The 27,878-nt window shown below is 48.6% G+C and overlaps 2 protein-coding genes across 10 annotated transcripts in view; one reads left to right on the top strand and one right to left on the bottom strand.

The window, feature by feature from the left end:
* CEPT1 (choline/ethanolamine phosphotransferase 1) overlaps positions 1-12,415 on the bottom strand; it is a 31,531-nt gene extending 19,116 nt beyond the window's left edge. For 2 of the 6 annotated variants that reach the window (XM_082296183.1, XM_082296188.1), the window contains exons 1-3: positions 9,280-10,547; positions 5,862-6,009; positions 4,684-4,825 (exon numbers count right to left, since the gene is read on the bottom strand). In XM_082296183.1, the coding sequence (XP_082152309.1) occupies positions 4,684-4,825; positions 5,862-6,009; positions 9,280-9,618 (629 nt within the window). In that variant the 5' untranslated portion in view covers positions 9,619-10,547. Of the gene's footprint in view, positions 1-4,683; positions 4,826-5,861; positions 6,010-9,279; positions 10,548-10,611; positions 11,118-11,144; positions 11,261-12,026 lie in introns of those variants that run through there. The other 4 variants (XM_082296184.1, XM_082296185.1, XM_082296186.1 and 1 more) reach the window with 4 other exon arrangements.
* Positions 11,167-27,022, top strand: DRAM2 (DNA damage regulated autophagy modulator 2). 4 transcript variants are annotated; one of them, XM_082296192.1, is made up of 10 exons: positions 11,237-11,270; positions 15,370-15,475; positions 15,549-15,639; positions 18,342-18,499; positions 19,408-19,475; positions 19,956-20,164; positions 22,308-22,485; positions 25,385-25,467; positions 26,163-26,255; positions 26,687-27,022. In XM_082296192.1, the coding sequence occupies exons 4-10, from the start codon at positions 18,369-18,371 to the stop codon at positions 26,792-26,794; spliced, it is 870 nt and encodes a 289-aa protein (XP_082152318.1). In that variant the 5' UTR covers positions 11,237-11,270; positions 15,370-15,475; positions 15,549-15,639; positions 18,342-18,368; the 3' UTR covers positions 26,795-27,022. The 4 variants fall into 4 exon arrangements, with proteins under 4 accessions (XP_082152319.1, XP_082152316.1, XP_082152317.1 ...); XM_082296193.1 differs by lacking the exon at positions 15,370-15,475 and having other exon boundaries at positions 11,167-11,270; positions 20,025-20,164; XM_082296190.1 differs by lacking the exon at positions 15,370-15,475 and having other exon boundaries at positions 11,167-11,270.
* The last annotated feature ends 856 nt before the right edge of the window (positions 27,023-27,878 follow it).

Genomic DNA, 27,878 nt, shown 5'->3' with positions numbered 1-27,878 from the left:
CCTCATTTCCTCACCTCTCCTTTGGACCTTCATGGCAGGAGTGGTGACAGGGCTCAGGTGAACCAACCCAACCTTCCCCCTTCCTGAACCAACTCATGATCCCCCAGGCTCTGGGGCCTGTACAGCTGCTCCAGAGTCACTGAACAGGAATGTTCCCCCAAATTCTCCAACTCTCCTCAAGAAAGGCTGTTTTGTTCAGCAGTCTGAATTCTTTTGCTTTCTCTGGGGATTATTATTCAAACAGCAAAGTAACCATTTTTAACTTTTCAGTTACATGAAAGCTGGTAAAAACTGATTCTTCCTCTCATATTTATGATATGCCTTTGTGAAGCCTCCTTGGAAACTAATTTCCATCTCACTGTGTCTACATTTACACATATATACACAGCTATAATTCCTACCATTACCAACTTTTAGTATTTCCATCTAAAAAGGTTGGAATAAACAAGATAATGCAGTAACTTGAAGGAGAAATGCTGGAGACCATGGTACAGCAGCACACTCATGTCTCTGGATGGACCCTTGAGTGTTCAGTGCCCACGGGGTTTTTGCAATACCATTCAGTCCCTCCAGCACTTCCATCACAAACAAGTGCACCAGGACTTTACCTGAGCAGTTTGTGTCTCATGTCTCTCAAGAAAACACCCAGGTTGGACAAGGGGGAATGGCTTCCCACTGCCAGAGGGCAGGGTTAGATGGGATATCGGGGAGAAATTCTTCCCTGTGAGGGTGGGGAGGCCCTGGCACAGGGTGCCCAGAGCAGCTGGAGCTGCCCCATCCCTGAAGTGTCCACAGCCAGGCTGGATGGGGCTTGGAGCAGCCTGGGACAGTGGAAGGTGTCCCTGCCATGGCAGGGGTGGAACTGGATGAGTTTAAGGTCCCTTCCATCCCAACCAATTCCATGATTCTGTGGTTCTGAGCTGTGCTGCAGAATCCAGCTCTGACAGGGACGGATGGCTCTGATCCCCTGGATGTGGGACAGCCCCTGCAGTCAGGCTGTGCTCTGACCTTGTGCAGCTGGAAACACCTTGAGCCTGCACACACCTGCTTGTCCTCCTGCACTTCCTGCAGGGACCAGGACCACTACTGAATCCAAGTGGGATAACCCTGCATTGGGGAAGAACCAGGTGATCACACCTGGGCTCCAGATAACATCAGGAAAATCCTTTCAGGATTTGTGCTCTGTATTCCCTAATGATCTGTTTTCTGCAGCATGTTCCTGAAGTATCAGACCTGCTTCCACAAGGACACAAGAAGGTCCACCGGGTCTTACCATTTTGATTTTTGGGATATGCAGGATAAAAGTCTCTGTTTCCAAAGCAGAGGTGTCCCAGTGATGGCACAGCTGCCCCAATACAGGACTCAGCTCATGCTGTGCTGCAGCACAGCAAATCCACAACCCAGACAAACCAGTTCCTGTGCTGGAAACCAGGTCAGGAGAACCAAGTCATTATTTGGGCTGTTTCAACATCAAGTGTCTCTGCCATTAAAAATCACATTTTTCTTTCTCAAATGTGCCGAGTATTCCTGTTCTTCCGTAAGATCATTCTCAGATCAAGTGTTTAAGTAAAACTTCTGCATTTACCTCTACCCCTGCTGTTTCCTGCTGCCTTTGCACTGCTGGTATCATTACAGTGACTCTCCTGGAGCCTGCTCCACTTGCCTTGAGACACTTCCTGCTTCCTCCGGGGGAATTTTTAAGCAATACTGACCTCTAGCTATTTATCTGAGCTGTTCAACCAACACCAGTTGCTTTTTGAAGAAAGCAGTGTTTGCCAGGACCTAATGGAATTATGTGATCATTTGAAGATGGAGACAGATCACAGGACCTCATTGACTCAACTGATTATTCTACATCCTGGAGTAGCACAGGGATCACCCCTCAGCTGTCAGGGAGAAGACAAAGAAGCGACACAGCTGATGGATTCAGTAACTGGGCCCAACTGAAGTTTTCCTCCTCCACCTGCAGAATTCTGTAGGAATCTTGCAGAATGGATCCCATTTCCTCCTCCCTCGGGGGAACTGATCTTGCCCTGCAGTCTGACATGCTCTGCTCAGCTTCAGACTTGCCAAGGCTGGTGCAGTGACACCAGACAGAATCATGGAATTGTGAATGTTGGAAAAGCCCTCCAGGATCATCAAGTCCAGCCTGACCAATCCCCACCCTGCCATCAGCCCTGAGCACTGAGTGCCACATACAGTTGTTCCTTGTGCACCGCCAGGGATGGGGACTCCACACCTCCCTGGGCAGCCCCTTCCAAAGCCTGACCACCCTTTCCATGAAGAAATTCCTCCTGATGTCCAACCTGAACCTCCCTGGCACAACCTGAGGCCGTTCCCTCTCCTCCTGTCCCTGTTCCCTGGCAGCAGAGCCCGACCCCCCCGGCTGCCCCCTCCTGTCAGGGACTTGTGCAGAGCCACAAGGTCCCCCCTGAGCCTCCTTTGCTCCAGCCTGAGCCCCTTTCCCAGCTCCCTCAGCCGCTCCTGGGGCTCCAGCCCCTTCCCCATACATGAACCACACACTGTTCCACAAGCACACGCTTTGTTTGACACACTGATTGTCCTGGTTGTTTTAAGACAGACTTTTCCAGCAAGCCAGGCTGATTCTGTAACTGAACATTTCAGGCCTGTGTGGAAAGAGTGAAGTACAGTCTCTCCCTTTAGTACCCGCTGCTCTTCCCCAAGCCATTTGATTATTGAGTTCTCTCTGCACTGAAATACAATTTCTTGGACACATCACAAATAGAGTAAGTGATAACTGTCTGCTCCTTCCTGCTGCTTCGGAATTAAGGCAAATCAAAACCACCATCACATTCCCCAAAACATCCCTACTACACCATCTCTGAGGATTTTTGAGAGTCACTACATGGGATACACAGACAGGAAAAACCTCCTGTGCACAAGAATCTTTCTGGGTCCTCTCAACAGCTGTCTCTGATCCCCCTTATTCAGGATTAAGGATACCTAAGTCTGTGCACTCCTGTGAATCTGAAAGGGTTGATAAAATACCTTTTTTTCAGTCTTAGATTAGTGAAACGAAAGCTTCATAAAAAAAGTGCCAAACAGTCAATCTGTTAACTGGATAAATAGCCTCATGGGTTTTGCATTAAAATGAACATCAGCTTGTAACAGTCTATTAACCTTGTGACACAGGGCAAAAGAAGGAACAAATGTGTTTACTACACAGTGCTGTGATATCTAAATTAATGATACACACATTTAGGTGCTTATTGCCTGCTCTGAATTAGCTACATATTAACGGTCATCACATTCTTATAAGGCCAGGCAGAAACATCTAATTTGCTGAAAAATGCCTCCAAAATACAGACTCCTAACAAAGGAATGTTCCAGTGAACACCAGCATTGACCCAAACACTCCTCTGCAGCACAACAGCTGCAATTTGGGGGGGTTGATACTTCCATCTGTAAAGTCAAGCACATGTCAAGGTCGGGCTCTTTTGTTCTTTGATCAATAACCAGAAATCTTTGATTATCAGGGCCTTGTAAAGTTCAAAGGGAGCTAAAAGCATTCAGACCTTTGATACAGCATGAAAGTGAGACTCCTAAAACAGGAAAATATTTGAGCCACACGTCTTATTATAAAGGTTTAAGTACCAGCATGGGATAGTTGGATAGTTTTAGTCAATCTGCTTCAGTGTAGTCAGAGTGGGAAGAGAAATCTAGATTTTCTTCTTTTTTTCCTCCAATAGACATTTAAAACTGATCCAGCATCTTAAATTTTTGATCAGAAACACAGAAGTTTCTCAAGAGAATCTACATTATCAAAACAGTATCCTGCCAATAAAAGCTGTCATATACAAGAGGCCCATAGTTGTACTGTTTTAGCAGTATCTGGGTACCTATAGACCAGCAATTATAGACCATAAATAAGTCTATTAGACATTTGCAGGTACTTGCTGTAGAATTGTTTCAAAATCCCACAAACTAAGGGCAAATTTCACTTTCCAGATGCAAAAAAAAAAAACAACCAAAAACTACTGCAGTGCATTTATTTGAAATATATTTGTTAACTCTATGAATGCAAACACAGAATCAATTCTCAACATAGAATGCATTTATTTCCCCATTAAGGTTAAAGAATCCCACAGCTCACCAAGTCCTCGTGTTGCACCTCCCACCCACCCTCATCCAGCAGGAAGCAGGATTTCAGCTCCTGACCTTCTTGGCATTGCAGTTTTGGTTCCATTATTGACAGAATCACAATGTGCACTAACCAAAAGGGATTCAGAACTTTAAATGGGAGGCACAATGGCAATTAATAAAGTGTATTTTAAGAGTTACGGTTAATATTAGCAATTAACTGCACATCACAATCAAGATGTATCAAGACAGAGTTCAATGAATGCTAAAGCCAGACTGCCACCATCTGACCAAAGCATTCCAGTCTTGGGATAAAACCCCAGGTACTTTCCATGACTTACTTAGCTTTACATCACATCAAAAGCTCTAATTAACTAACAGGCCAAAAGGATATTTTACTACTCCTAACACAAACTATGGGACATTCAGTAATAATTACAGCTCCAACAGCTGCCACAAGCTCTAAGTGCATCTCTATGGATAGAAACAATTTGCTACTGCTCTGAGGAGCTGCACTATGCCCACACAAGGTGCAATCAGGAGGACAGGGTGCCTTTCCCCTTCTCTCAGGCAGGTACTTACATGCCGAAGCGCAGCGTCCCCGAGACGTACGTCTGCCAGTGCGCGCAGTAAAACATGAACGTCCCAGCAAAACAACAAAAGAACATCCAGTCAGGGTTGGTGCCCAGCTGCACAGCAATACAAGTTCCCAAAACCACAAAGACTGCAGAAGAAAATCAGTCACAGAGTGAAAAGGGTGGATGTGCGTAAGGATCCTCACCAGAGCAAAGCTAACAACAGGGCCCAGAGGAGGGACAGTGGGAAGCTTATCCTGGCATGGTTATTTCACAGACATGAGAGATTAACACTTCCACTTGAAAAAATACAGGCTGTACAATGCAATTCAATCCATATCAGTGATTAGAAGCCACCAATATTAAGGGTTTCTAAGTCTCCTACATTTTTATGCCCAATCTCATTAAGGGACTTCAGTGATTTCTGCAGCAAGTTTTGGGGTTTTCTCCTGCATTTGCTGGACATTTTTCCCTGTTTTCTGAATTTTTCTGATGCCATTAAGAAAATCAAAGGTCTGGATCCATTTGGGACGTGCAACATATCTACGCTTTCCCCTCCACCCTCTCCATACACAACTTTGATAAAGAATTCATAACATTTAAAGCATAAGACCTTTAGCATTTAAGGAACCCAAAACACCCAATCAGGAGTTGGACTCGATGATCTTGTGGCACCCTTGCAACGCAGGATATTCTATGATTTTACAGTTTTTTTCCAATGGGGTTAAACTTCAGGCTGGCTCAATGAACTCCACCTACCCAGGAACTGACTTGGACAACTCTAATCTTAATCTCTGACTTGTGAAGTCCCACTGCTTAGGCTTAGACTTGTCTTGATATCACTCTGTATCAAGTCAATATGAAATAATACAGCAGAGTATTCTGACAACTTCTTACAGAAAACACTTTAGAACCAAGACTCTGCTAAAGCATCAAAGAGAAGCGCTGGCTCAAGTTAAATGAGTCACATGCTTAGTTTTGTTTTCAGTGTAACACAAGAGAAGACATTCAGCTGATCCAGAGCACTGTCTATGGAAAGAAAGGTGACTTTCTTGGTTGAAAGTGATACATTCAGCACTATCAGTTGTCCTTTCTTCAGTAAAGAAGCTTTTTTATTGTATTGTAGATTTGATCCCTGAAACAGTCATTTAATCCTCCTACTTCAATTAAAAATGACAACAATACCTGTGGACAGTGAATCACAGCCATGATCAAAAAGCTCTCCTAACGGAGTGCTGCTATTTGTCCTTCTTGCTTGTTTTCCATCTATAGCATCCAGGGACTGGTAGATGAAAAGGCCACAAGCACAAGCAATATATGCCCATGGAGGTGCCTAAGAGAGAAAGGCAATCACAATAAGGTTTAAAAAAATCTTTAGAAAGAAGCCTGCAGCTGAGCTGCCCCACAGCCTGACACTACAGCTTTCCCTTTGCACATACATCCTCCTCACCCAGGGACCTCTGAGCAGCTGGTCCTTGCAAGGACAGACAGAATGGGTTGTGACATGTGGAATGTAAATAAACCAGTAACAGATTAATAGCTACAGCCTCTGCTCTAAAGCAGGAAGCTGCACTGTACAGCTGGAAAAATTCTAATACTGCATTTGCAAAGTGTTGCAGAACCAAATCCTTGTTAAATACATGCAAGTTGTCCCAGTGATTTCAGAAACTTGGGAACTTTTAGCCCCCACCTTTGTCACAAACAGAGCTCATCTACACCAGCCCTCCACCACTCACCAGTTGAGAACTGTGTCACTGCCAGTGACTTTGAGTCCAAGAACATTTCCAGAGCTCTGCAGCACAGCCCCTCCACCACCAACTGTTCCCTCCAGTACGAGGCACCAGCAGCTTTGCCAAATCTACGTCAAGAACCCTGAATAGTCACGTCCATGACAGCAACTTTTACTCTGACAGAAACACAAACAATGCCAAAGCCCTGCTAGAGCAAAGATTACAATCCAAGCTTTTTTATGCTTTTTGAAGCATAAACCCTTAAGAACATAAAAGCCACAGAGTTGCCATTACTCTGTCTCAGTTTACACATCCATAAATCAGATATTATTGGCTATTTTGCAATCTTCACATTTGACACACTTTACAGAAGTGAGCATTTATGAGCAGCTTTATTTTACAGACCACACCAACGAAATCCAAATACAGCTTACTCAAGCTGACCTGCCTCTCATAAAGCCCTGGAGTCCAGCTGATTCTGGCCAACACAACCATGACTAATTTGTAGCAGGTCAACCTAAATATATTTCCTTCTACAGCTTGCATTGCTCCTGTATTTACCAAAAGAGTTCATTCTGCCCCAAAAGCTGCCATTGTGCTCTGCTTTCAGCAATGTCTGTACAAACAGCACAAGGAGAGAAAGGGGAAATGTGTCACCCAAGAGCAGAGCACCATATTTAGCCAAGGTTCTGATGCTGCAGAATTCCACCCCATTTTTATCCCTCATGTACAGATTTTATCTGCCACAGCTAAGTTATATTGCATCACCCTGAAGGTTTCTCTATAAACTTAAAAATCAGTCTGCTGGCTCTCCTTTCTTAAAAGCTCCTTTCATTAGCAGTGTAGGTGTTTCCACTTAGACCTATTTATATCCCAGTAAGATTTCACAGCTCCCTCTCTATCCAGATAATTTTCCTTTTTTTTTTTTTTTTCTTTTTTTTTTTTTTTTTAACTCAGGTACCATTCCATCAGTCAGCACTTTTCCTCCTCCCAGCTAAGCAGGAAGTATTTGCATCTCCTTTTCTCTCTGGCTGCACGAGGCCCTGAGCAATAGCTCTGCCCTGGCTACACCTTTGAGCAACAGGAAGGGAGGAGTCACTCTTGAAAAAAAGCAGAACGAAGGCTGGGGTACAAGGAGGAGAAAATTTACATCAGAAATCAGTAGTGCTTTGGGGGGGAGGAGGAGGAGAAAGTCTGTTCCTGGAGTTTCAGAGCCCCATTTTCTTCCCCAGACAGCTCCTTGACACTTAAAAAGCACCTCCCTGGTCATGCTGTGCCATGTGGCAAATCAGATCAGGCTGGAAGCTGCCTCAGCACTAAGTTATTTTTCAGTTCAAGTGAGGATAAAATCTCGTTCACCTTGCACAAAGTACTTCTCAAATTGTTAAACACCAAAGAGTGCCTTAACACAGCAGCCTGCAGCTAACTCTGACTTTCTGATGCTCTGAGTACAGCTACCCGGGAACTTCAGAAATTTAATTACCAACCAAAATACAACTGTTCTCCAAATTCTAAATTCTGCTCTGGTTCAGTGACCCAAACCAGCTCTGGGTTCCTGAGAGTCTCTCTGTCAAACCGAATTTCAGAGCCTGCGTCCCCACATAACCCTGCCCAGAAGTAAACACAAGTTAAACCAACCCACACCGTAATGCCACGGCCTGGAAAAGGAAGGAGCTGCTCCAAATATTCCTCGCTCAAACTGAATAGTCACTGTTTATCTTACACCTGCCAAATTCCAGAGGCTATTGTGAAACAACCTATTTCAACAGATTTCTAGGAGAGGCAAACATCCCTTCCCCATGTCATAGATGGAGCAGGGATGCAGTGCTGACTGTGCCAACCTACGTGGGGTTTTGGAGCCTGGTGGGGAACAAACTGCATCCTGCTGGACTCCCAATCCAGCTGGGAGACTTGGTTAGGAAGGAGTTCAGGTATTTTAAAAGCTGGAACTCTTTGAGACATTCCCAGCTATTTGGTGTGTAACACATTTCTAATACCAAATAATTCCCTTTCTCAGTATACACACATAAAAGCAGCTTTTAAGATTGAACATTCAAGTGAAAGCTTTTCCAGTGCACAAAAATGAAAGTCTTCAAGTGCCTTATGAGGTAACTGGTGACAGAGAGAAGTTGAAATGCCTCAAAAGGACTTTTGTACCCCTGAAATCAGGTTAAAACAGCTCTGCTTAAGGCAGGTCAGGAGCTTTTAGTGCATTCAGAACAAAGAATAAAACCACCAACTTTTATCTGGCCTCCTCACAGCATGGCCACAGGTCAGGAACACAACTCCATGTTCCCACAGCTGCACCACACTGTGCCAGGACACAGAACCTGCTGGGGCCCAGGAAGGTGTCCCTGTGGCTCCCTGAGCTCAGTTTGGGGACACCACCTTTGATATCTCAAGTGGCACCACTCTGGAGCTCAGTGCCTTGGCTCTGGTGCAGCCCCAGCATGTCCAACCCACCCAGCTCATGTGGCAACTCAGATCTCAGAGCCGAGGGGGGGTCACCCTGTCACAGGCACAGAAGGTAAACAGGCACCAACTCCTGCCACACAGGCCAGGCAGCTGCAGAGCCACTGCTCCAACTCCTGGTGGGGCTGAGCTTTGTGCAGCAGATCTCCCACGGCTGTTTTGGTGTCAGACCCTGCTCCACACGGGTGTGTTTGCCCCAGGAACTGCTGTCGCACTCCAGCATCCACACGTGCTCTCTCCGCAAGCCAGCACCACAGAGAGGCACAAACATTTACAGAGAACGGGTTACAAGGATGAGGACTGCAGGCTGAACAGCAAGAACCAGCTCTCCCCAAAGCAACAACCCACCCAAAACCAGTGACAGCCACCAAAACGAAGACTGTCAGGAGTCCATAACTCACCTGTTCTGTAGCTGTTGGGCAGTAACATACTAGTAGCAGAGTTGTAAATATATTTATTAACAGTCCGATGATGGTGATCAGGTTGGGGGCAATCCAGGCTGGAACTCTCCCAACTAACCATTCCCAGTAGCCCTGCATGAGGGGCTCGAGCAGGGACCGTCCGGCACTCTGGTATTTGTGCTCCTCTAACCGTTTGAGCTGGTGCTTAGACAGGGGCGGCGTGGGCAGCTGCACCAGCTTGCTGAGCACGCAGGCGGCAGCAGGGCCGTGCCCACAGCCCGCGGGGCCCTCCAGGTGCGACTCCCCACATCGCCTCTTGATGCTCCGGTGCCCACTCATGGATTGGGTGGCCTAGGAATTGTCTTGGGCAGGCAGCAGCTGGGCTGGAGAACCATAAGATCCTGCGACACAAAGGGGTGAGACACACCTGAGCGCACAACCGAGATTTTAGCATATCAAAAGTTTCCACGTGCTGCCCTAAAGAGCATTTCATTTGCCAGCAGCAAAGCAAGACAATTTTATAGGACTACCCCCCTGAAAGAGAAAGTTATTTGGAGAATTGCTGAAGGAACAACAAGAAATGAGCGTTCCCAATGCAGTTGTAAAACCCTGCATCCACCAGCCAAAACTCCAGCAGCAGCAGAAACTGCCAGCACAGCAGTGAGCTGTGTTACAGACTGGGGCACAGCCAGTCCCCTCACACCTCTCCCAGGACAGCACATGACAGCACTCAGGTCATCAACTGACAGCACTAAAAGCTGTACCAACACTGAGAAGTCTTAAGTTAAATTAGTTCGGAGCAGCTTTGTCTCCGTGGTGATGCTGAACAACCACCTAAAATCAGTTATGCACAGGTTTTTTTCAGATTTATGTTTGTTATTTCAGTTTTGCTGGAGCTTTTTTCTGCTCCAAATTTAACCCAGCTCATTGTCTGTTCAATTTTCAAGATATACAAGAAACATGCAGGAGCTGGACAGCTTTAGCTGGCCAGAGACAGCATGAGGCAGTTGGGAAAAGAAAATACAGGGTCAGGAACAGCTCTTCCAGCACAAACAAAGACCCTCACAATGTTCCATCATAAGAGTTTGCTATTTATCTGTAGGAGACAACCAGAAAAAAAAAAAAAAAAAAAAAAAAAAAAAAAAAAAAAAGAAGAAGAAGAAGAAAACCTCTGCTTTATTTGCTGGTTGAAGTCCAGCAAATAAAGCAGAGAAAGGAAGAAGACAGAGAGCTCCAAAGCCCTCCATACCGCACAAGTAGAGAAAACAAGCTGTGCAAATCAAAGGTCACCACTGGCCCAAGAACAGGCGCTCTCAGCTCCACTCTCCACACCTTTAGCAAGGCAAATTCCAGCAGTGAAAAGCCACCTTCAGGCGGCCCCGTCAGAGGGAGGAGAAGAGAAAGTGGCAGGGCCTTGGCAGTGCTCGATAAGCTCGGGGAGGAAACAGAGCTGCACCTCTCCAATCACCAGGAGACCAGACTTAGTCACCGCGGAGGTCCCTGTGGGTGTTGCCCTGGATGACCAGAAAAATTAGCCCCAGTGCATTAAACTGGGCTCTTCCCTCATCCTGAGGGGATGAGCCGGGGGAAAACAGCCCAGGAGCGCCTGGAGCTCCAAAACAAACGCCCGGCCCGGCTGCCGCGGGACTCCCACAGGGCCTGGCAAACACCCGACCGGGGAGGGGCCCAGGGCACCCCTGGCCCCGCCGACGCTTCGCCCCCGCCCACGGCGCAGGCCGGGTCCCCCCGGACACCGGCCCAGGCCGGGCAGGGGCCCAGCCGCACCTCGAGGCCCTCCCCGCTCCCCCAGGAGCCCCGTCCGGCCGGGGGGAGCCGCGCGGACCGCGGGGCACCCCCGGCATTACCTCCGCTCCCCGCACCGGGCGGCGCTTTTTTTTACGCCCCTTTTGCGACGGCCGGAAAGGAGGCGGTGGCAGCGCGCGCCGGGGGCGGGGCCGGGGCGGCGCGAGGACGGCGCGGGAGCGGCTGAGGTGAAGGGGGAGGGGGGGGCGGGGGGAGCCGGGCCCGCGTCGCTGCCAGCCCTGACACCTCCCCAGAGACGCCCCTCAGCGTCCCCTTCACCCCCACAGCCACCCCTGTCACCCCCCAGCGACCGTCCCCCGGCCTGCCTGTCACCCCTCTTAGCGGCCGCCCGGTGTTCCTGTCACCCCTTGTTACCCCCTCAGGGATCCCGCTTCATTCCCCTCAGCGACCTTCCGGTGTCCCTGTCACCCCGTCAGAGACACCCCTCGGAAACCCCTTGTCATCCCCTCAGAGACCCCCCCATCCTCAGTGACGCCATGGCCTCTCTGTCAGCCCTCATCACACTCCCAGTGACCCCCCCAGTGTCCCCTGACCCCCTGGATGTCACCCCCACCCTACTCCATGCCATGCCCTGCAGTCCCCACTGCACTTCGAGACCCCCAGGAACCTCAGGTGTCCTCCCTCCCTCTCCTGAAAACTCCCCCTCACCCCCTTTGTGCCCTCCTGTCAGCCCCAGTGACCCCCATCGCCGTCCCTGCCGCCCAGTGACCCCCCCACCACATCCCCAGTGACCCCCCATCCCTTGCACTAATCCCTCCGCCCCGAGGACCCCACTGAGCCCCTCTGCCCCTTCATCTCTCTGCCCTCAGCCTCCCCTTTTTCCCTGCCATTCCCTTTCCCTCCTCTCCTAAGCCTCCGTCTATCCTGGTTCCTTTTCCCTTTCCTCTCTGATCGCCCCCAGCCCCCCCCCCCCCCCCCGTGACCTTGCAGGGACTCCGGTCCCAGCTGTGCCCTGGGAATCTCTGGTGGTTTTAGATGCCCTCTGTGGGTGGGACTGGCAGGTGCCGTGGGTTCATCCCTGGCACGGAACTCCTGGATCAGCCGGAGTGTGCCAGTGTCCCGAGCAGGCTTGGGGACATCCTGTGTCACGGTGTCCTGGGCCTGGCACTGTTTGGGTTGGCTCCAGGCCATGCTGTGCCTTCCCAGCCACGGAACAGGAGCAGGGCCAGAACAGAGACCCCCTGGAAGCTGCCCCCCTAAAGATTCCATGGCAACTTTTTTTGTGTCTGTACTGAGAAAACATTCGAAATTAGTCACCTGTCATTACCCTGCAGCAGGGACAGCAGAGGTGACACATTTCCTACTTCCTTACGTCAGTGCTTTGAGGATCAGTGACCTTTACCCGTGGCTTATCAATGGGACCTGACAGGCAGGTGTGCAGGCTGTTTGGGCTTAGCCCCCTCCAGCCTCTGTTTGCTTAGGAAGGCACAGACAAATTCCTCCATCCTTCCCTCAGCACTGGACAATTTGTTGGAGACAAAAGGAGTGTCCCTTGGTAGGGCTTTATCTCTGCCTGTCTGCCTGACAGAGCAGGGAAGAGGCAGGCCAACAATCCAGGAATCAGCAGTAAATCAGGAATTTCCCTTTTCCCCACATACTTCGACCGTCTTTGCAGCTTTATCATTCCAGGTAGCATGAACTTTCTGCCCTTGATGGTCTTGCCCACCTTTCATTTTCCTTTGGAGTTTCTATTCCACATGTTCCAGCCTGGGCAGGATGTGGCTGCATTCCTGCACTGGGAGAAACACTTCTGAGAGGGTTAAAATCTCCTTTGCTTTTGAAACACTTCCTTCACTTACTCTTGATATTGGAAACAATCTGTGATACTCAAACTGGAGCTTAAAAAAAAACCCTTAGAACTTCAAAGTGCCTGAAGATCAGGATAAATGTTTAAGAAAATCATAGTTATATGGAAAATCAAGGCGGGCCATTGCTGCTTTGTAACCTGCTTGCAAAGGAGCTTATACAAAAAGGAGTTTGAGTGTGTTTTCCTTCTCCCTGTTGAAAACAATGGGACAGGACAAGGTGTTAATAATAATTTGTCTCAGGACCTTGCAGCTGGCACATGGCAGTTCCCTTCTGCCTCCTGCTGTTTGGAGGTGCCTTGTTCTGTGCCCAGACAGAGCCTGGGAGTTGGCAGGGACACAGGGCAGCTGCACAGCTGGGGACAGCCCGGAGTACACCATGGCCTGACTGTGCACAGGGATTTGCACAGAGTGAAGCCTGTGTTGGGGATGTACAGTCTGCCCCCAGAACAGTGGGAAAACTGTCTTGATTCCACTGTAAAATATTTAATGGGGAGAGAGATGAAGGGAGGTGGGAACTCAGGGTAGATCTTGACTGACAAGATGGTTTTTAGTGTAAGGAGAGTTAGTGAAGGGTTTCTGCTGGGGAAGGCAAGAGGGGCAGAGCCCAACTGGTGTCATCAGGATGAACCTCCTGGGGGGCTACAGATTCCTCCTGAGGGACAGCTCTGATCTCTGCTCTCTGTGAGCAGGGACAGGAGCCATGGAAGGGGCTGGAGCTGTGTCGGGGAGGGTCAGGCTGGAGATCAGGGAAAGGTTCTTCCCCCCGAGGGTGCTGGGCACTGCCCAGGCTCCCCAGGGAATGAATGGGCACAGCCCCGAGGCTGCCAGAGCTCCAGGAGCGTTTGGCCAAGGCTCTCCGGGTGCACAGGGTGGGATTGTTGGGGTGTCAGTGCAGGGCCAGGGGTTGGACTGGATGATCCTGTGGGCCCCTTCCAGCTCAGGAGATTCTGTGATTCTGCCAGCCTGCAGCCACACTCAGTAAGAAGCTGTGCCTCAGCCGAGCTGTGGGGTATGACTGAAGCTGTTCTTTGTGCCAGACTGCATGAAAACTGTGAGAAGTCATGTGCAGGGCTCAGCCCTGGGCCCCGTGACAGCTCAGGGTGCAGAGATGGCCAGTCCTAACAGTGAGGGCTCCTCTGCAGCCCAGCTTGCTTTGAAGCAGACAGTGTTGATGAGCTGCCTGTGTGGACACATTTATTTTGTAGTAAGGGCAGTATCCAGGGAGAAGTTGGGAATAGCTGTTCTGCTTTACTAAGCTCTTCCTAGCCCAAGTAAATCAGTCTGCCCAGGCACGTAAATACCCTCAGCAGGTGGAGGATCTGCACTGTCTGTGAACTTCGTCCCTACAGAGCTTCACCCCCTCTGCATCCCCAAGGCAATGCCCCAAACCTGTGGGAGGAGAAGTCAGGAGTTAGGGAATGTCTGATTGAACAGACAGGCTGGATCCATGGCCAAGGCCAGCAGTGGGAGGGTCAACAAGACCAATGCCAGGTTCTGCCCTTGGGTCACAGCAGCCCCATGGAATGCTCCAAGGTGGGGCAGGAGTGGCTGGAAAGCTGGGAAGGGATCTGGGAGTGCTGGTGACAGTGGCTGGACATGTGCCCAGGTGTGCCCAGGTGGGCAAGAGGCCAATGGCCCCTGGGCTGTCAGAGGCATGGTGTGTCCAGAGGCCCAGTGTGGTGCCCTGTGCTGGCACTGCTGGGGCACCTCCAGTCCTGGGATCAGTTCTGGGCCCCTCCTGACAAGAGACATTGAGGGGCTGGAGCGTGTCCAGGGCAGGGAACGGAGCTGGGGAAGGGTCTGGAGCCCCAGGAGCGGCTGAGGGAGCTGGAAAGGGGCTCAGGCTGGAGCAAAGGAGGCTCAGGGGGGACCTTGTGGCTCTGCACAAGTCCCTGACAGGAGGGGGCAGCCGGGGGGGTCGGGCTCTGCTGCCAGGGAACAGGGACAGGAGGAGAGGGAACGGCCTCAGGCTGGGCCAGGGCAGGCTCAGGTTGGATACTGGGAACAATTTCTTCACTGAAAGAGTTGTCCAGCACTGGCAGGGGCTGTCCAAGGCAGAGGTGGAGTCACCATCCCTGGAGGGATTTAGAAGCCGTGGATGTTGCACCTGGGGACATGGTTTAGTGGTGGCCTTGGCAGTGCCAGAGGAATAGTTGGACTCGATCTTAGAGGGCTTTTCCAACTTAAATGATCCTATGAAACTCAGGTTGCTCCAGCCCCTCCTGCCATGTATTTAGCATTGCACCAGCAGGACATTGGGATGTGTGTCCACAATGAAATGGGAAGTCTTCGTGTTCTGTTCCCTTCCTGAGGTGAAAGCCCTGGTCTTAGGCACTGGTTTTAGTTGCATACACTTCATCTCTTTAAAGCTCCTCAGTTCAAGTTAAATTGTTGTGTAGACAACTCCTAAAATCAAACAGCCTTAAACACCAGTTTTTCTTCATTTCTGCCACCCCAGCACACACAAGCTTCACTCCTTAAACCACTTGGAGCACAGGAAAAACATCCTGGGGCAAGCCAACGGTCTAATCCTGTGTCCAGTCAGCAGCAGTGACTAATAGAAGGTGCTAAGAAGAATAAACAAGGCAAGAGGTACAGAAGTACTTCACATCTTGCTGATTTTCCTTTATATCTCAGAGAGTCAGAAAAATGAAGCGGACGTGGAGCTTCAGCAGAAAAATGACCTTGGATTCCCCTTAGTGATGTCCTCTGATGCCCTTTTTCTCAGGTATGTGCAATGTGGTTGGTTGGTTGGTTGGTTGGTTTGTTTGCAGGGGAAAATCTGTTAGCTCAGAAATAAATTTAAGGCACTATGAATATTTAAATGTGAAAGGAAAAGTATATTCAGACTGACTGCTTGGAGCTGGGAATTACATACCCAGGCACATAACATTTATAACAGAGAATGTCATGCAAAATCTGCATTTCTCTTTCAAATTCCCAATTTACTCATACTAGAGATGGGATTGTGAAGTTACAGTCATTACTGCATTGCAGTCTTAAAATCATCATCAGATGGCAAACTTTATATTTAGCTTAAAAACGGGCACGAAATGGGGCAACTTGAATTCTGTCAATCTGTTCTTATTCACTACATCTCCTGTTAAACACCTTTACCTGCCACCAACCAGTTCCTCACAAGCAGCTGACCCTTCACCTCTGCAAGGCTGCAGTTGTCCATTCTGTGCAAGGGTGACCAGCTCTGATCTCTTGCAAGATTCACCCACTTTGTTTCAACTTTTTTTCCTGCCATGAGACTTTCTAGTCTTGGTGCTTCCTCTTTCTTCCTTTTCTCTTCCTCCTTTCTTTCAGCCTCTCACACTCCAGGCCGTGCCTTTCTAAAACCTCTCTGTGCTGTACTTCCTTCTAATTTGTTTCAACATTATCCTGCTTTTCTCACATACAGATCTTTGCCTGGATGCCCTTGGATGTGTGCTCTTCATTATTTGCTCTTTACCTTTGTCCTCTTTCATACTGCATTTACGGTCTCCAATTTTAACTATGTTGAAACACTTTTTCTCCTCTTTTCTCCAGTGACCATCAGGAAACACTTTTTCCCAGTGAGGTTGACTGGCGCTAGTCATCCCAGGCTGCCCAGAAAGGTTGTGGTAGCTCCATCCTTGGGGTGTCATCCTGCACTGCTGGCTCTGGTGGCCCTGCTTGAGCAGGGGGATGGCCCAAGTGACTTCCAGAGCTCCTTCCCCCCTCAGCAATTCTGGGATGCTGAAATATCTCTGGTTGTGTTTGAGGCTAGTAGCAAATTACTTCCCTTTTGCAGCAAAAGTAGGGAGGAGTCGCAGTTCTCTCTGTGTGGGCTCACCAGGGTGGCACAGCTGCACCTTCTTGCTCTTAGAGAACTGGGGTGAGACACAGATTTGCTGTCAGGCTGGGATTTAGGGAACTGGACAGTGAGTACAGAGTCATCATTTCACTGCACTGCACGTAGATCTTTTCCTCCCACCTGTAAAACAGCAGCTGCTGGGAGTAACCCTTGCGTTTGAGGGTTGTGATTGGTAGCAGTGAGCTCAGATAGTTGAGAGCTCGTGAAGCCAGGCTGGATGGAGCTCAGCAGCCTGCTCTAGTGAAAGGTGCCCCTGCCCTGCTAATATTGGTATTGTTATTATTGGTATTACAATCCATGGGGAAGTTCTGATTAATTCTCCACAAAAGAAGTGGATTTATGTTCTCAAACCTCCATAGGTGATGTCTTCCAAAAGTTAACTTTACAGCATAGAATAAATAGATCTGAACATTACTTCAGTTTTTATTTCATCCAAAATACGGGGTTTTTTTAATATTTTCACTGACATTTCATCCTAAATATTAATACATTTAAAAAACAAACTCATTTTAAAAAGTTGTTGCAGAATGGCAAAGTCATTTTCTGTCCTACCCTGTGAGGTACCTCAGCACGGGCTTCTCCTTGGCAATACCCAAATCTAGAGAGGATGGGAGGAAGAGCTGTGGGGAAATGGAGCTGTTTGCTCAATGTGAACACATTGAGCTCAGGAAACCCTCTGTGCTTTGAGAGAGCCCATCAGCACCTTGTGGAGACACAAGGAAATGAGTCTCTGAAACAGAGAAGACTCAGAGTGGAAAATAAAACCCATGTGTGTGCAATTAAAGGCTGGCAGGGTTAGATGGGATATTGGATATTCCTCCCTGTGAGGGTGGGCAGGCCCTGGCACAGGGTGCCCAGAGCAGCTGGGGCTGCCCCTGGATCCCTGGCAGTGCCCAAGGCCAGGCTGGACGGAGCTTGGAGCATCCTGGGACAGTGGAAGGTGTCCCTGCCCATGGCAGGGGGTGGAAGGAGATGGGGTTTAAAGTTCCTTTCAGCCCTGGGACTCTATAACAGATGTCGAGTCACACAGCCTGACAGGGAGTAATTGAGGGCAGGTATTAAAGTAATTTGGGGTCATTTCCTCCATGTCTGCCCCGCTAATTGTTAATGGAAGCTGGAGGCTCCACCACAGCCACCATCAGTTGCAGTGTCAGTGCAGGGACATGTTCTATGTCAGCTCACTCTGCTGACATGGTGTTGTGACACAAGGCTGAGAAGAAAATGGATTCACTTACTCATAGTGACCCACTTGACCTTCTTCTGGCAGCAACAAATCCAAGCCATGTAGTAAAATGTCAGTGCTGGTTTCTAATGATCCTCTAAGAATTTCAGAATTAACATTTCCAGATTTAATTCTTTTTATTTATGATTTCTTCTGTGAAGTCAGTGTTCACTTTGGGTTTGCAGGAGAGGACTGAAAGCAATATCAAACTGCTCTATGGGAAGCAGCCTGCCTCAAGGAAAGCAAAACTTTTAGAGACCTCGTAGTAAAATCCTAGTAAACCTTTGAGAACTCTCAGTAAACCTTTGAGATCTCTCAGTAAACATTTGAGAACTCTTAGTAAACCTTTGCATTTGGTTCTTCACAGTGTTGGGAGGCAGAAGTCAGCCCTGAAATGTGGTGGTTCCAGCAAGGCCTCTCATTCCTGCCCGTGGCTCTGGTTGTGTGGTCAGCAGCATCATTTGTGTTCTCCTACATTACTGCAATTGTCCTGCACCATGTGGACCCTTTGGTGCCCTACATCAGGTCAGTGATGTCCACCCTGTGTCAGAGCACTGAACTGACACCACTCCTGTGAATTCTTCCCAACTCCAGACTTAAATAGCAGTTCCTACCCAACAGCTCCAATTCTGAAGTTACTGTTTATAGCCATTATATAGTTATAGGTGATAGTAAACTGACAGAGGGGGAAATTCCTTCCCTGTGAGGGTGCTGAGGCTCTGGCACAGGTTGCCCAGAGAAGCTGGGGCTGCTCCATGCCTGGAAGTGTTCAAAGCCAGGTTGGACAGCGCTTGGAGCACCCTGGGATGGTGAAAGGTGTCCCTAGTTGGAAAGAGATGAGCTTTAAGGTCCCTCTCAACCCAACCCATTCTGGGATTTCTGTGTTACTCTATTTAAAGGTGTCTGGTTTTGTGCAAAACTCTAAGCTTTGGCTCTGTGAACATACCTTTAAAATGATGATGAACAAGGGAACTGGGGTGCCTCACCACACCCCTGCTCCGAGTGAAGCCTCTCGCTGTCACTAGGTTTGTTGCACCAGTAAATCCATACTAAAATCTACATTGCCAACTTTATTCCATCAAAGCTGATATATATAACTCAAGCTTTGCTCTTTCAATTTTCCATGTTCTTCATTTTTCTAATTTTAATCCTTTTTATTCACCTTTTATGGAATCCAGATCGGTATGAAAGGAACAGTTCTCTGAGCATGATCATCCCGTGCTCCAAGGCTGCCTTGTCTTTATCATGGTGATTTCTACAGCTCTAAAACCAGCACAGCATAGTTTGAGTAATGAACAATTCAGTGAAAAACATCTGTGAGGGGTTTTTTTACCTTTCCTTTGTAGACTGAAATAAGTAAATTTGTGTTTGAAGTATTTTTAATATAGATATAGATAATATAGGATATGTGTCACTCCATTTATCTTTTCCAGTGATACAGGGACAATACCACCTGAAAGATGCTTATTTGGGATCATGTTAAATGTTTCAACCTTCTTGGGTGAGTACATAAAGCTGTTCCTTGGTGAGCTGCAGGCAGTTCTGGAATGCAACAACTTTAGGCAAGTTAATTTCCTTCTCCAGATCATTAAACAGCCCAGAATTCTCACTCAGAAATGAAATACTGAGTAATAAATCTCAATTCTCTTAAGCAATTCAAAGTGTGTGTCAGGGATGTTATCCATGAATTGCCAGTATGGCAATTGCAGATTCTGGAAGGGCAAGAAATGCATTAAAAAAGCTACCAGAAAAGTAAAAGCAATAAAAATGCAAATTCAAGGCAGTCACCTTACCTGTGCTGCAACAATGGAGGAGGGAAACAACTTAATATGGTTTTTAAATGAAATAGATCAGAAAAATCTATTAATTTGATTTGTTTGCCATTATATTATTTCAAGTTTCACTTCCAGCCTTTCAGCTTTCCTATTTCAGTGCGCCCTAAAAAAATTCTTGTATTTTAAGAGTTGCCTCTGTCACTCAGCATCTTCCCAGGTACAGCAGGACACTGCTCCCCAGCAGGAATCTCACTGCCTGGGGCTCTCTTTGGCAGGGATGGCCACCATGTACGTCCGGTACAAACAAGTGTCTGCCCTGAGCCCGGAAAAACCCAGGATCCTCAGGCTGAATAAGCTGGGCCTCACGCTGGGATGGCTGAGCTGCTTTGGACTCTGCATTATTGCCAATTTCCAGGTTTGTGCTCTGCCTGCTCTGCTCAGCTCCTGCCAGAGCTGTGTCTGTTCTGATACCTGATAATCTGGGGATTTACAGAAAGCAACTTTCCATGGCAAACTGCTTTTTTGTCAGATTCTCTACAGAGAACGGTTGGAAAATACAAGGTTTGGCTTATAATTTGTTAGTTATTCCTATTTGCTGTGGGACTTGGGAGCAGCTGTTCATGACATTTCCAAACATTCATGACCCCCAAGCTTTGCAGAAGCCACACTTGAATCTCCTTCCAGGCTGGTTGGAAGCCTGAGATCCAGATTGAAAGCCCACAGCTGTGGCTCAGGAGAATCAGGTATCAAATAGTAAACACTTGTTACAACTAGAAGTAAAGCCAGCAAAACCACCCAACCCCACAAGCCCAGCTCTGGAAAACCTGCCCTCTCGGGTGCATTTTCCTTCAAACCTTCTCAAATTCTTGAAAATTCTGCAATGTTAATTCTTCTAATTTTCTCCATCCCAGAGTCACTTTTTATTTTTTTCCTCCCCAATACTTTCCACTCCAAAAAACCCAAATCTGATATTCTCACTCATCACACCATGAGCAGGTCCCCATCATTGGCTTTACTTGCCAGGTGGTTGTATAATTGCCAGCCTTGTTAGTTAATTACCTGATGGATTTTGGGGCTCTGTTGTGGTGCCTGTAGCCTCCACAGGCTGTGGTGTCGCCTTGTGCTCCTGCTGGATTAGGGACAGGGAAAACCAAAGAGGAAAAGCTCGTGGAAAGCTCCACCTTTTCCCCAGTACAGCTCCCCAAGTGCTTCAGCAGCCCCTGTCTGGGAGACCTCAGCACTTCTCATTCTGGGCATTTTTTCTTTTGGAGACCTCAATCTATTTACTATTTTCTAGACCCCTCAGAGGTCCCAGGCTCCCATTCCACACCCACCAAGGAGAATCCTCCAGGCTCTGCTCAACTCCACGATTTCCCTCCACTGCCCTCTAGAGAGGATTTTTCTACTTTCAGTGGATTTCACAACAATCAGAACCCAGGAGGTGCATGTTAATTTGGTAACAGTTTGTGTAACGTGTAATCTTGAGCAAAACAGAAGTTGGAAGTGATGCACCTGCATATCCCAGGGATGCTAAGGACTGGTTTAAAGGCAAAAGGAGCTGAATCCCCCTGAAATCCACTGGTGACTGAAGACCCCAAAGTGTAAAACCAGAGAATTTCTCCCTGCTGACACGTCCCTGCACTGCACATGATTTTGGAGCACACACCTTTGCAACCTGCTTATTTCATAAACAGAAATTCTCACTGTGGATGCAGCACTTAAAATTCATTTGTGCACAGAAAGTGCACAAGGAAAAGCTTGATCTTAAGAGGTACTCAGTCAGATACACGGCCAGCCTCACGTTTTAGGGCAGAAACATCTGCATGATTGGGGTGCCAGGCCTTGCCTTGTGCAACAGGTCAGACAACACATTTTGTTCCCTGTGTCTGGGTCCTGTGCTGAGCTGGAGATGAGAAGAAAGGACTGAACACACATGGGTTTTCAAGGCATATATTTTAAGAATTAATTTTTAGTTGGGTTGGTTTTTTTGGAATATCTTCTTGTTTTAGTTATTTTTGCTATTTGACAGTTGGTTCTCCTGGTGGTGGTTTTAAGTATTGAATTGATTGAACCTTGTTCCCTCAGAGTATTCCAAGATACTAATTTGACAAACAATCTTTATTCAAACCAGAGTTCATTCAGAGAAATGCAAAACCTCATTATTTTTAATCCAAAATGGGGTACTAGAATTGGGTTGTCTGTCCTGTATTCCAAAATCTTTCATAGATGCACAGGTTCCTGGCGTAGAAACTCCCATTCCCTGCCCAACTGCAGGGATTCTCTCACCTGATTCTTGTGATATTGTCCATTTATGAAAAGAGCTCTCACAAATTCCTGTAGTGAAGGTACAGCTGTGACCTGTAACTTCACCACAAGAACTTAACAAAAGCAGAAATGTCAGAGGCTGGCAGGTTCTGGCCTCCAGACATCTCCCAATGGGGTTTCCAAGAAAAGTCTCCTGAGGACTGGCACAGTGCAGAGCTGCTTGGCTCGGGATGGGAGAAGGGCACTGAGGGGGTGGGTGCCAGCTTTTCACGGGCAGCGCCCTCTTTCCCTAGAAATGCATCCTGTACTACATCCACGTGCTGGGAGCCTGCCTGACCTTCGGGGTGGGGTCCATTTACATGCTGCTTCAGACCATCCTGTCCTACCTGATGCAGCCAGAACTTCACAGCAAAGACATCTTCTGGGCCCGCCTGGCCGTGTTCCTGTGGAGCTCTTCCAGCATCCTGAGCAGTATCCTTTGCCTGGGCAGTGGCACCAAACCCCAGCAGCCTCCCCAGGATTTACACCTGACCTGAACCACCACCATGTGCCACAAAAGGCCTGTCATTCTTGATTGTGTGCCCTGGTCTGTATTCCAACCTGGGAACTTCAGGGAAAATGATTAATTCCTTTAATACTTTTAATATCCCCCCTGGATATTTAAAAAAACCATAAGAGGGATGGTTACCACCCTTTCTCCTCCCCTTTCCTACTGCACACCGGAGGCTGAAAACAGAAAAAATAAGAGTTTATTCCCAACAGGTCTGACTAAATAAGGAAAGATGGGGCCAAAGGGAAGTGTGCTTAAGGGATGGGTGGTTTCAATGGGGGAAAAAAACAGGTAAGAAATAAAAGTGTGTTCCTGAGGACAAGAACAATGTAGCATGTTAGAGTTGGATACAACTAAAAGAGAAACCCAGAAAGTAGCACAAGAGGAAATACTCTAACAGACCATGTGGAGCAGGGCTGCTGTGCCCACTGGCTCTGGAGCAGGGATGAGGTACTGGCACTTTCCAGAGAGACAATTCTGGAGCACATTTCAAGGGTGTGTCAGGGGGGACTTTGACCTCTGATCTCCTCCCTGCTCATCCTGCAGTTCAAAATACAAGGCATTTCTGACTGGCATTCCCTACCACCTTCCCTTGGCATCAGAACCCATCCTCCCCCTTTAGTTTTGAAGCTGGAAGTGGCTGTGAGGTTCAGAGAAAGAAAGAAGCACAGAATGGTTTGGGTTGAAGGGACCTTCTAGTCCTGCCCTCTCACAGTGGGAATCCATTCCTGTTTATCTGTGTCTTTACATACCAAATGTGGGCCAACCCACCCAGAAATAGAGGCCTTTTTCCTCTCCAGACTCATTGAAAGAGTCAGGAAACTGCACCAGAACAGTTCCCATGCTCACCACAACAGACCTGAACATTGGATTTAAAAATCAAACTCAGTTTTTGTGTCAAACAGGACAACACCACCAAAGCTTCTGAATTCCAGCGATGCAAGTTGCAAAACCCATCGCTTAAACCCTGTCCCATCTGCAGCTGTATCCAGGCCACTGATTTAATCCCCACCAATCCCACTTATTTCCAGGCTGGCAGCCAATACCAACACTAAACCATAAGTCCCATTTCCCAAGGTTGGAGCATCTCGCTGGGCTCCCATCCCTGCTGCTACAGGATTATGGAATCTGCAGGAGTCAGAGGTGCAGGGACAGTGGGGCACAGGCTTGTTATCCATCATGAAGGACCCTCACCTGCTGAGGGGCTTGGCAAACAGCAAGGAAATCATCCAAGAAACTTGGAGAATTGTTGTCCCTAACAGAAATTTTTGGTATTAGCAAGCAAGATTTTCAGCTTTGAATAGTGAGGAACCAAACTTGGGGGAAACTAAAATGGAATGATATGATCTGCTGCAAGTTAAGCTCCTCTTGCAGATGCCAGAAGCCCACAAACCTCAAATCTGTAGAGGTTTTTGTACCAATGTGGTCTAACCAAAATTATAGGGAAGTTGTAGAAATAATGATGTGTACATACATAACAATGAAAGGGGAAGGGAAATTATTGTTCTAAATGAACAGCTCATAATGTAATAAGGGAAAGATGGGGACAGGGAGAAGTCTGTGGCCTTGGGTGAAATGGTTGTAACAGGTACTGGAAGACAGAAGGAAATGTATTTTGTGTCAGCTGTGGGGTCACAGCAGGGCCAGGGCAGTGCCCATCCCCATCCCCTGTGCTGGCACTGCTGGGGCACCTCCAGTCCTGGGATCAGCTCTGGGCCTCTCCTGACGAGAGACATTGAGGGGCTGGAGCGTGTCCAGGGCAGGGAACGGAGCTGGGAAGGGGCTGGAGCCCCAGGAGCGGCTGAGGGAGCTGGAAAGGGGCTCAGCCTGGAGCAAAGGAGGCTCAGGGGGGACCTTGTGGCTCTGCACAAGTCCCTGACAGGAGGGGGCAGCCGGGGGGGTCGGGCTCTGCTGCCAGGGAACAGGGACAGGAGGAGAGGGAACGGCCTCGGGCTGGGCCAGGGGAGGGGCAGGGTGGATATGGGGGAAAATTTCTTCATGGAAAGGGTGGTCAGGCCCTGGCACAGCTGCCCACTCAAGGCCATGTTTGTGCCAGAAGTCCAGGCTTGTTCACCACCAGAATTAATCTTTCATATCAGGAGGCTCTTGATGTTTAATCTCATTACCCAATGAAGAAGTTAATACCTTAATCCTATGAACATCAGGTTATCTGTAAATTAATGATCCGAGTTTCATTTGTTGTGTTGCAGGAGCACTTTCTTGGGTACCTTCCCTCTGCAAGATGTTGAAAAAGTGACATCAAACACTCCAGAAAGATCCACGTCTTGGATTAAATGGGGGATCATTGTCACGTGGGGTGAAATCCAAAGCAGTTCTCAAACCTTGACTAAGAGGGAAACAGAAAAGCCAAAAACCCTCTTTGCTGCAGGTGATACAGAATTCCAACCTGTGGCTTACAGCAAGAATTCAGGGTGGTTGAGACATTGAAAAGCCATCAGAGAAAGAGATCTAGACTTTTATTAGGGTGGGAAATGTCAGTAAAATTGAATTTAAATGCTCTGTAAGTGCTCACATATGATCATAGCTTAAACACTTACATGAGAGTGCTGTACTTGATCAGAGGAATAACAAGAGGCAGCACAAAGAGAACAGAAATAATGGATTTAGGTTCAGATTAACCTTTTCACATGACAATAACCAGGGATTGGGACAAGCTACAGGTTGATGGGCACGATGTGAACAATCCATGGCACCATTACTGCTCCTCAGGCTGAGACCTCACAGCCTCAGCTCAACACAGTCTGCAAGTTCCATGTCCTTCATTCTTGGCCTTGAATCTTCCTTAACCTCTTCCCTCAGTGTTTGTGTCCTCAGTTGTGTTGTACAGTGGCCTGTATGGCCAGAACCTGGTGCAGAAGCTGCACTGGGACCCCCAGGAAAGAGTAAGTGACTGGGGGGGAAATGGACACCAAATCCATCTGGGTTTGGAGGGACAGATGGGAACTTCTGCAACTCACCACATGGACTGGGGTGGGAGAGGAGAGAGCTGTGCCAGCCAAACCAGCCAGCAGCTCCTTGGAATCACGGGATCCCAGGCTGGGGTGGGTTGGGAGGGAAGTTAAAGCCCATCCAGTTCCACCCCCTGCCCTGGCCAGGGACACCTTCCACCAGCCCAAGTTGCTCCAAGCCCCGTCCAACCTGACCTTGGACATTTCCAGGGATAGGGCAGCCACAGCTTCTCTGGGCAACCTGGACCAGCACTTGCTGAAGTTCTGATCTCACAAAACTTTGGATCTTCAAGTGTAGCTCTAAATTAATCCCTCCTGCATCTTGAGGAGGGCCTTGAAGCTCCCTGCTCTTTGTTAGTTGAGCTCTGGATTGAACCTTCAGGTTTTGCAGGTGGGTATTAAATTCCCAGTGGACATCATCCCAGTTGGAGCAGGTGCTTTCCTGGTCATTCTCATTCTTCAACACTTCCTTCTTGGAGACTCCAGACACAAGAAGGGATTTTGGTCTCCAGTGGGAATAGGTGTGGATGCAGGATCTCACATAGTGTGCCACGAGTCACGAGCCATCCGTGCACCACTGCGGGTTCCAGAGCAGTTTCCACACAGATTTTCTCCCCTTTTTAACACAGGGCTACACCCCCCACATCATCAGCACTGTCTCCGAGTGGTCGCTGGCATTCTCCTTCCTCAGCTTCTTCCTCACCTACATCCGTGACTTCCAGGTAAAATGAAGTTCATGTTCTCTTTTTCTGAATGGCCCGGGGTGGTGCAGCTGGGCAGCCTTAGATTTTGTGGAATCATGGAATCGTTTTGGTTGGAGAAGACCTTTAAGGTGGTGGAACCCAGCATGGATCAGGAGTCACCAGGGCTGGAGAGCCATGAGCAGCTCTAAGTGACCCCCATAGAATCTGTCCCTGCTGTGTCAGCACAGCTCCAGCACCAGGCTGGCCTTAACTGGCCAGACCTGTCACAGCCACAGGACAAGGCAAATGATGGAGCCAGTCCAGAGCACAGCAAGGAGCCAGGCACATGGTTCTGAGCTGATCTGTTGGCGTTTCCAAAAATCTTTAGGATTTCCTCTGGCCACTGAAGTTCCCAGTGCTGAGGCAGTGAGGAGCTGCTCACGGGGACTCCCTTTGCTTTCCCTCCACAGAAAATCTCCCTGCGAGCCGTGGTCAGCCTGCAGGGCCAAACCCTGCACGAGAGCCCACCGAGCTTCGGGGCAGAGGAGCAGGCGTTGCTTGTGGCAGGGAGCATCTGACGGATGGAGAGAACTCAGCAGAACTCAGGAATTCAATAGCAATAACAGCTGAAATTTCTAAACATCTATTTTATATTTTTAAAAAGTATGAAGTGATTGTCTTGTACTTGACATCAAGGGTTTTGCTATTAACCCACAGCATTGCAAATGTTACCAGTACTGTGAATGAGTCTGTGACATTTCTACATTTTCCAATGTCATGAAGGATTAAATGAAGATTATTAATGAGTTGTTGTCTCCTCATCTCTTCCTCCACATCCAGTTTGACCTCCCTCACCCTCCTCTCTCCAGTGCTCCTGGCCAAGTCCTTTTGGATGGCAGAGCCTCCAGCCTCACCTCTGCTCCCCTTGGGCCCAGGGGGCTGATCCATGCCCTGCACTTTGGGCCAGATGGGATGGACCCCAAAGCCACCCCATGCTTTGAGCAGCCCATAGGGAAAAACCTCTTCACACCACAGCCTGCTCTGGAGGTCAAGAGGCAGCTGAGCAGCTCCCTCCTGCTGGCTCTGGAGAGGAGTGACAGGGAGCAGCAGGAACCACACAGCCATGGAATCCCAGAAGGGTTTGGCTTGGAAGGGACCTTAAAGCCCATCCCATTCCACCCCCTGCCATGGGCAAGGACACCTTCCACTAGACCAGCTGGTTCCAGGCCCTGTCCAACCTGGCCTTCTCTCCATCCCTCTCGTGGCAGTTGCTGGAGCTGACGGGCAGGTTGGCCCAGGAATTCTCATGCCAAGTGTCCCTGTTGCACAGGTGGACGAGTTGGCCAAGGCAGCCCATGTCCTGCTCCCTCCAGAGCCAAGAGCTGTTCCTAAACACCCCAGAGGGCAACCCTTGTTCTCGTGTCCTTGACATCCCTGGTGCTCCCTGACAGCCTCCAACCCAAGCCAGCTGCTCCTTCCTCCAGCTGCTTCCAGCAGCTCCCAGAGTGCTGGCAGCCCTTATTCCAGCCCTAAGGAGTGTCTGTGTGCTGCAGGGGCTGAGCTCCATGAGCCTCTCAGTGCCAGACACACCAGCTGGTTCCAGGGTCAGTCCATAGGGACAGCCTGCCACACTCCAGAGTCATGCCCAGACCAAGCCAGAAG

This window comes from Coloeus monedula, assembly GCF_965178545.1.
Source record: "Coloeus monedula genome assembly, chromosome: 23".
In the NCBI taxonomy this organism is placed as follows: Eukaryota; Metazoa; Chordata; class Aves; order Passeriformes; family Corvidae; genus Coloeus; species Coloeus monedula.
The sequence above is the reverse complement of the archived record's forward strand: the minus strand, read 5'-3'. Positions and strand labels throughout refer to the sequence as shown.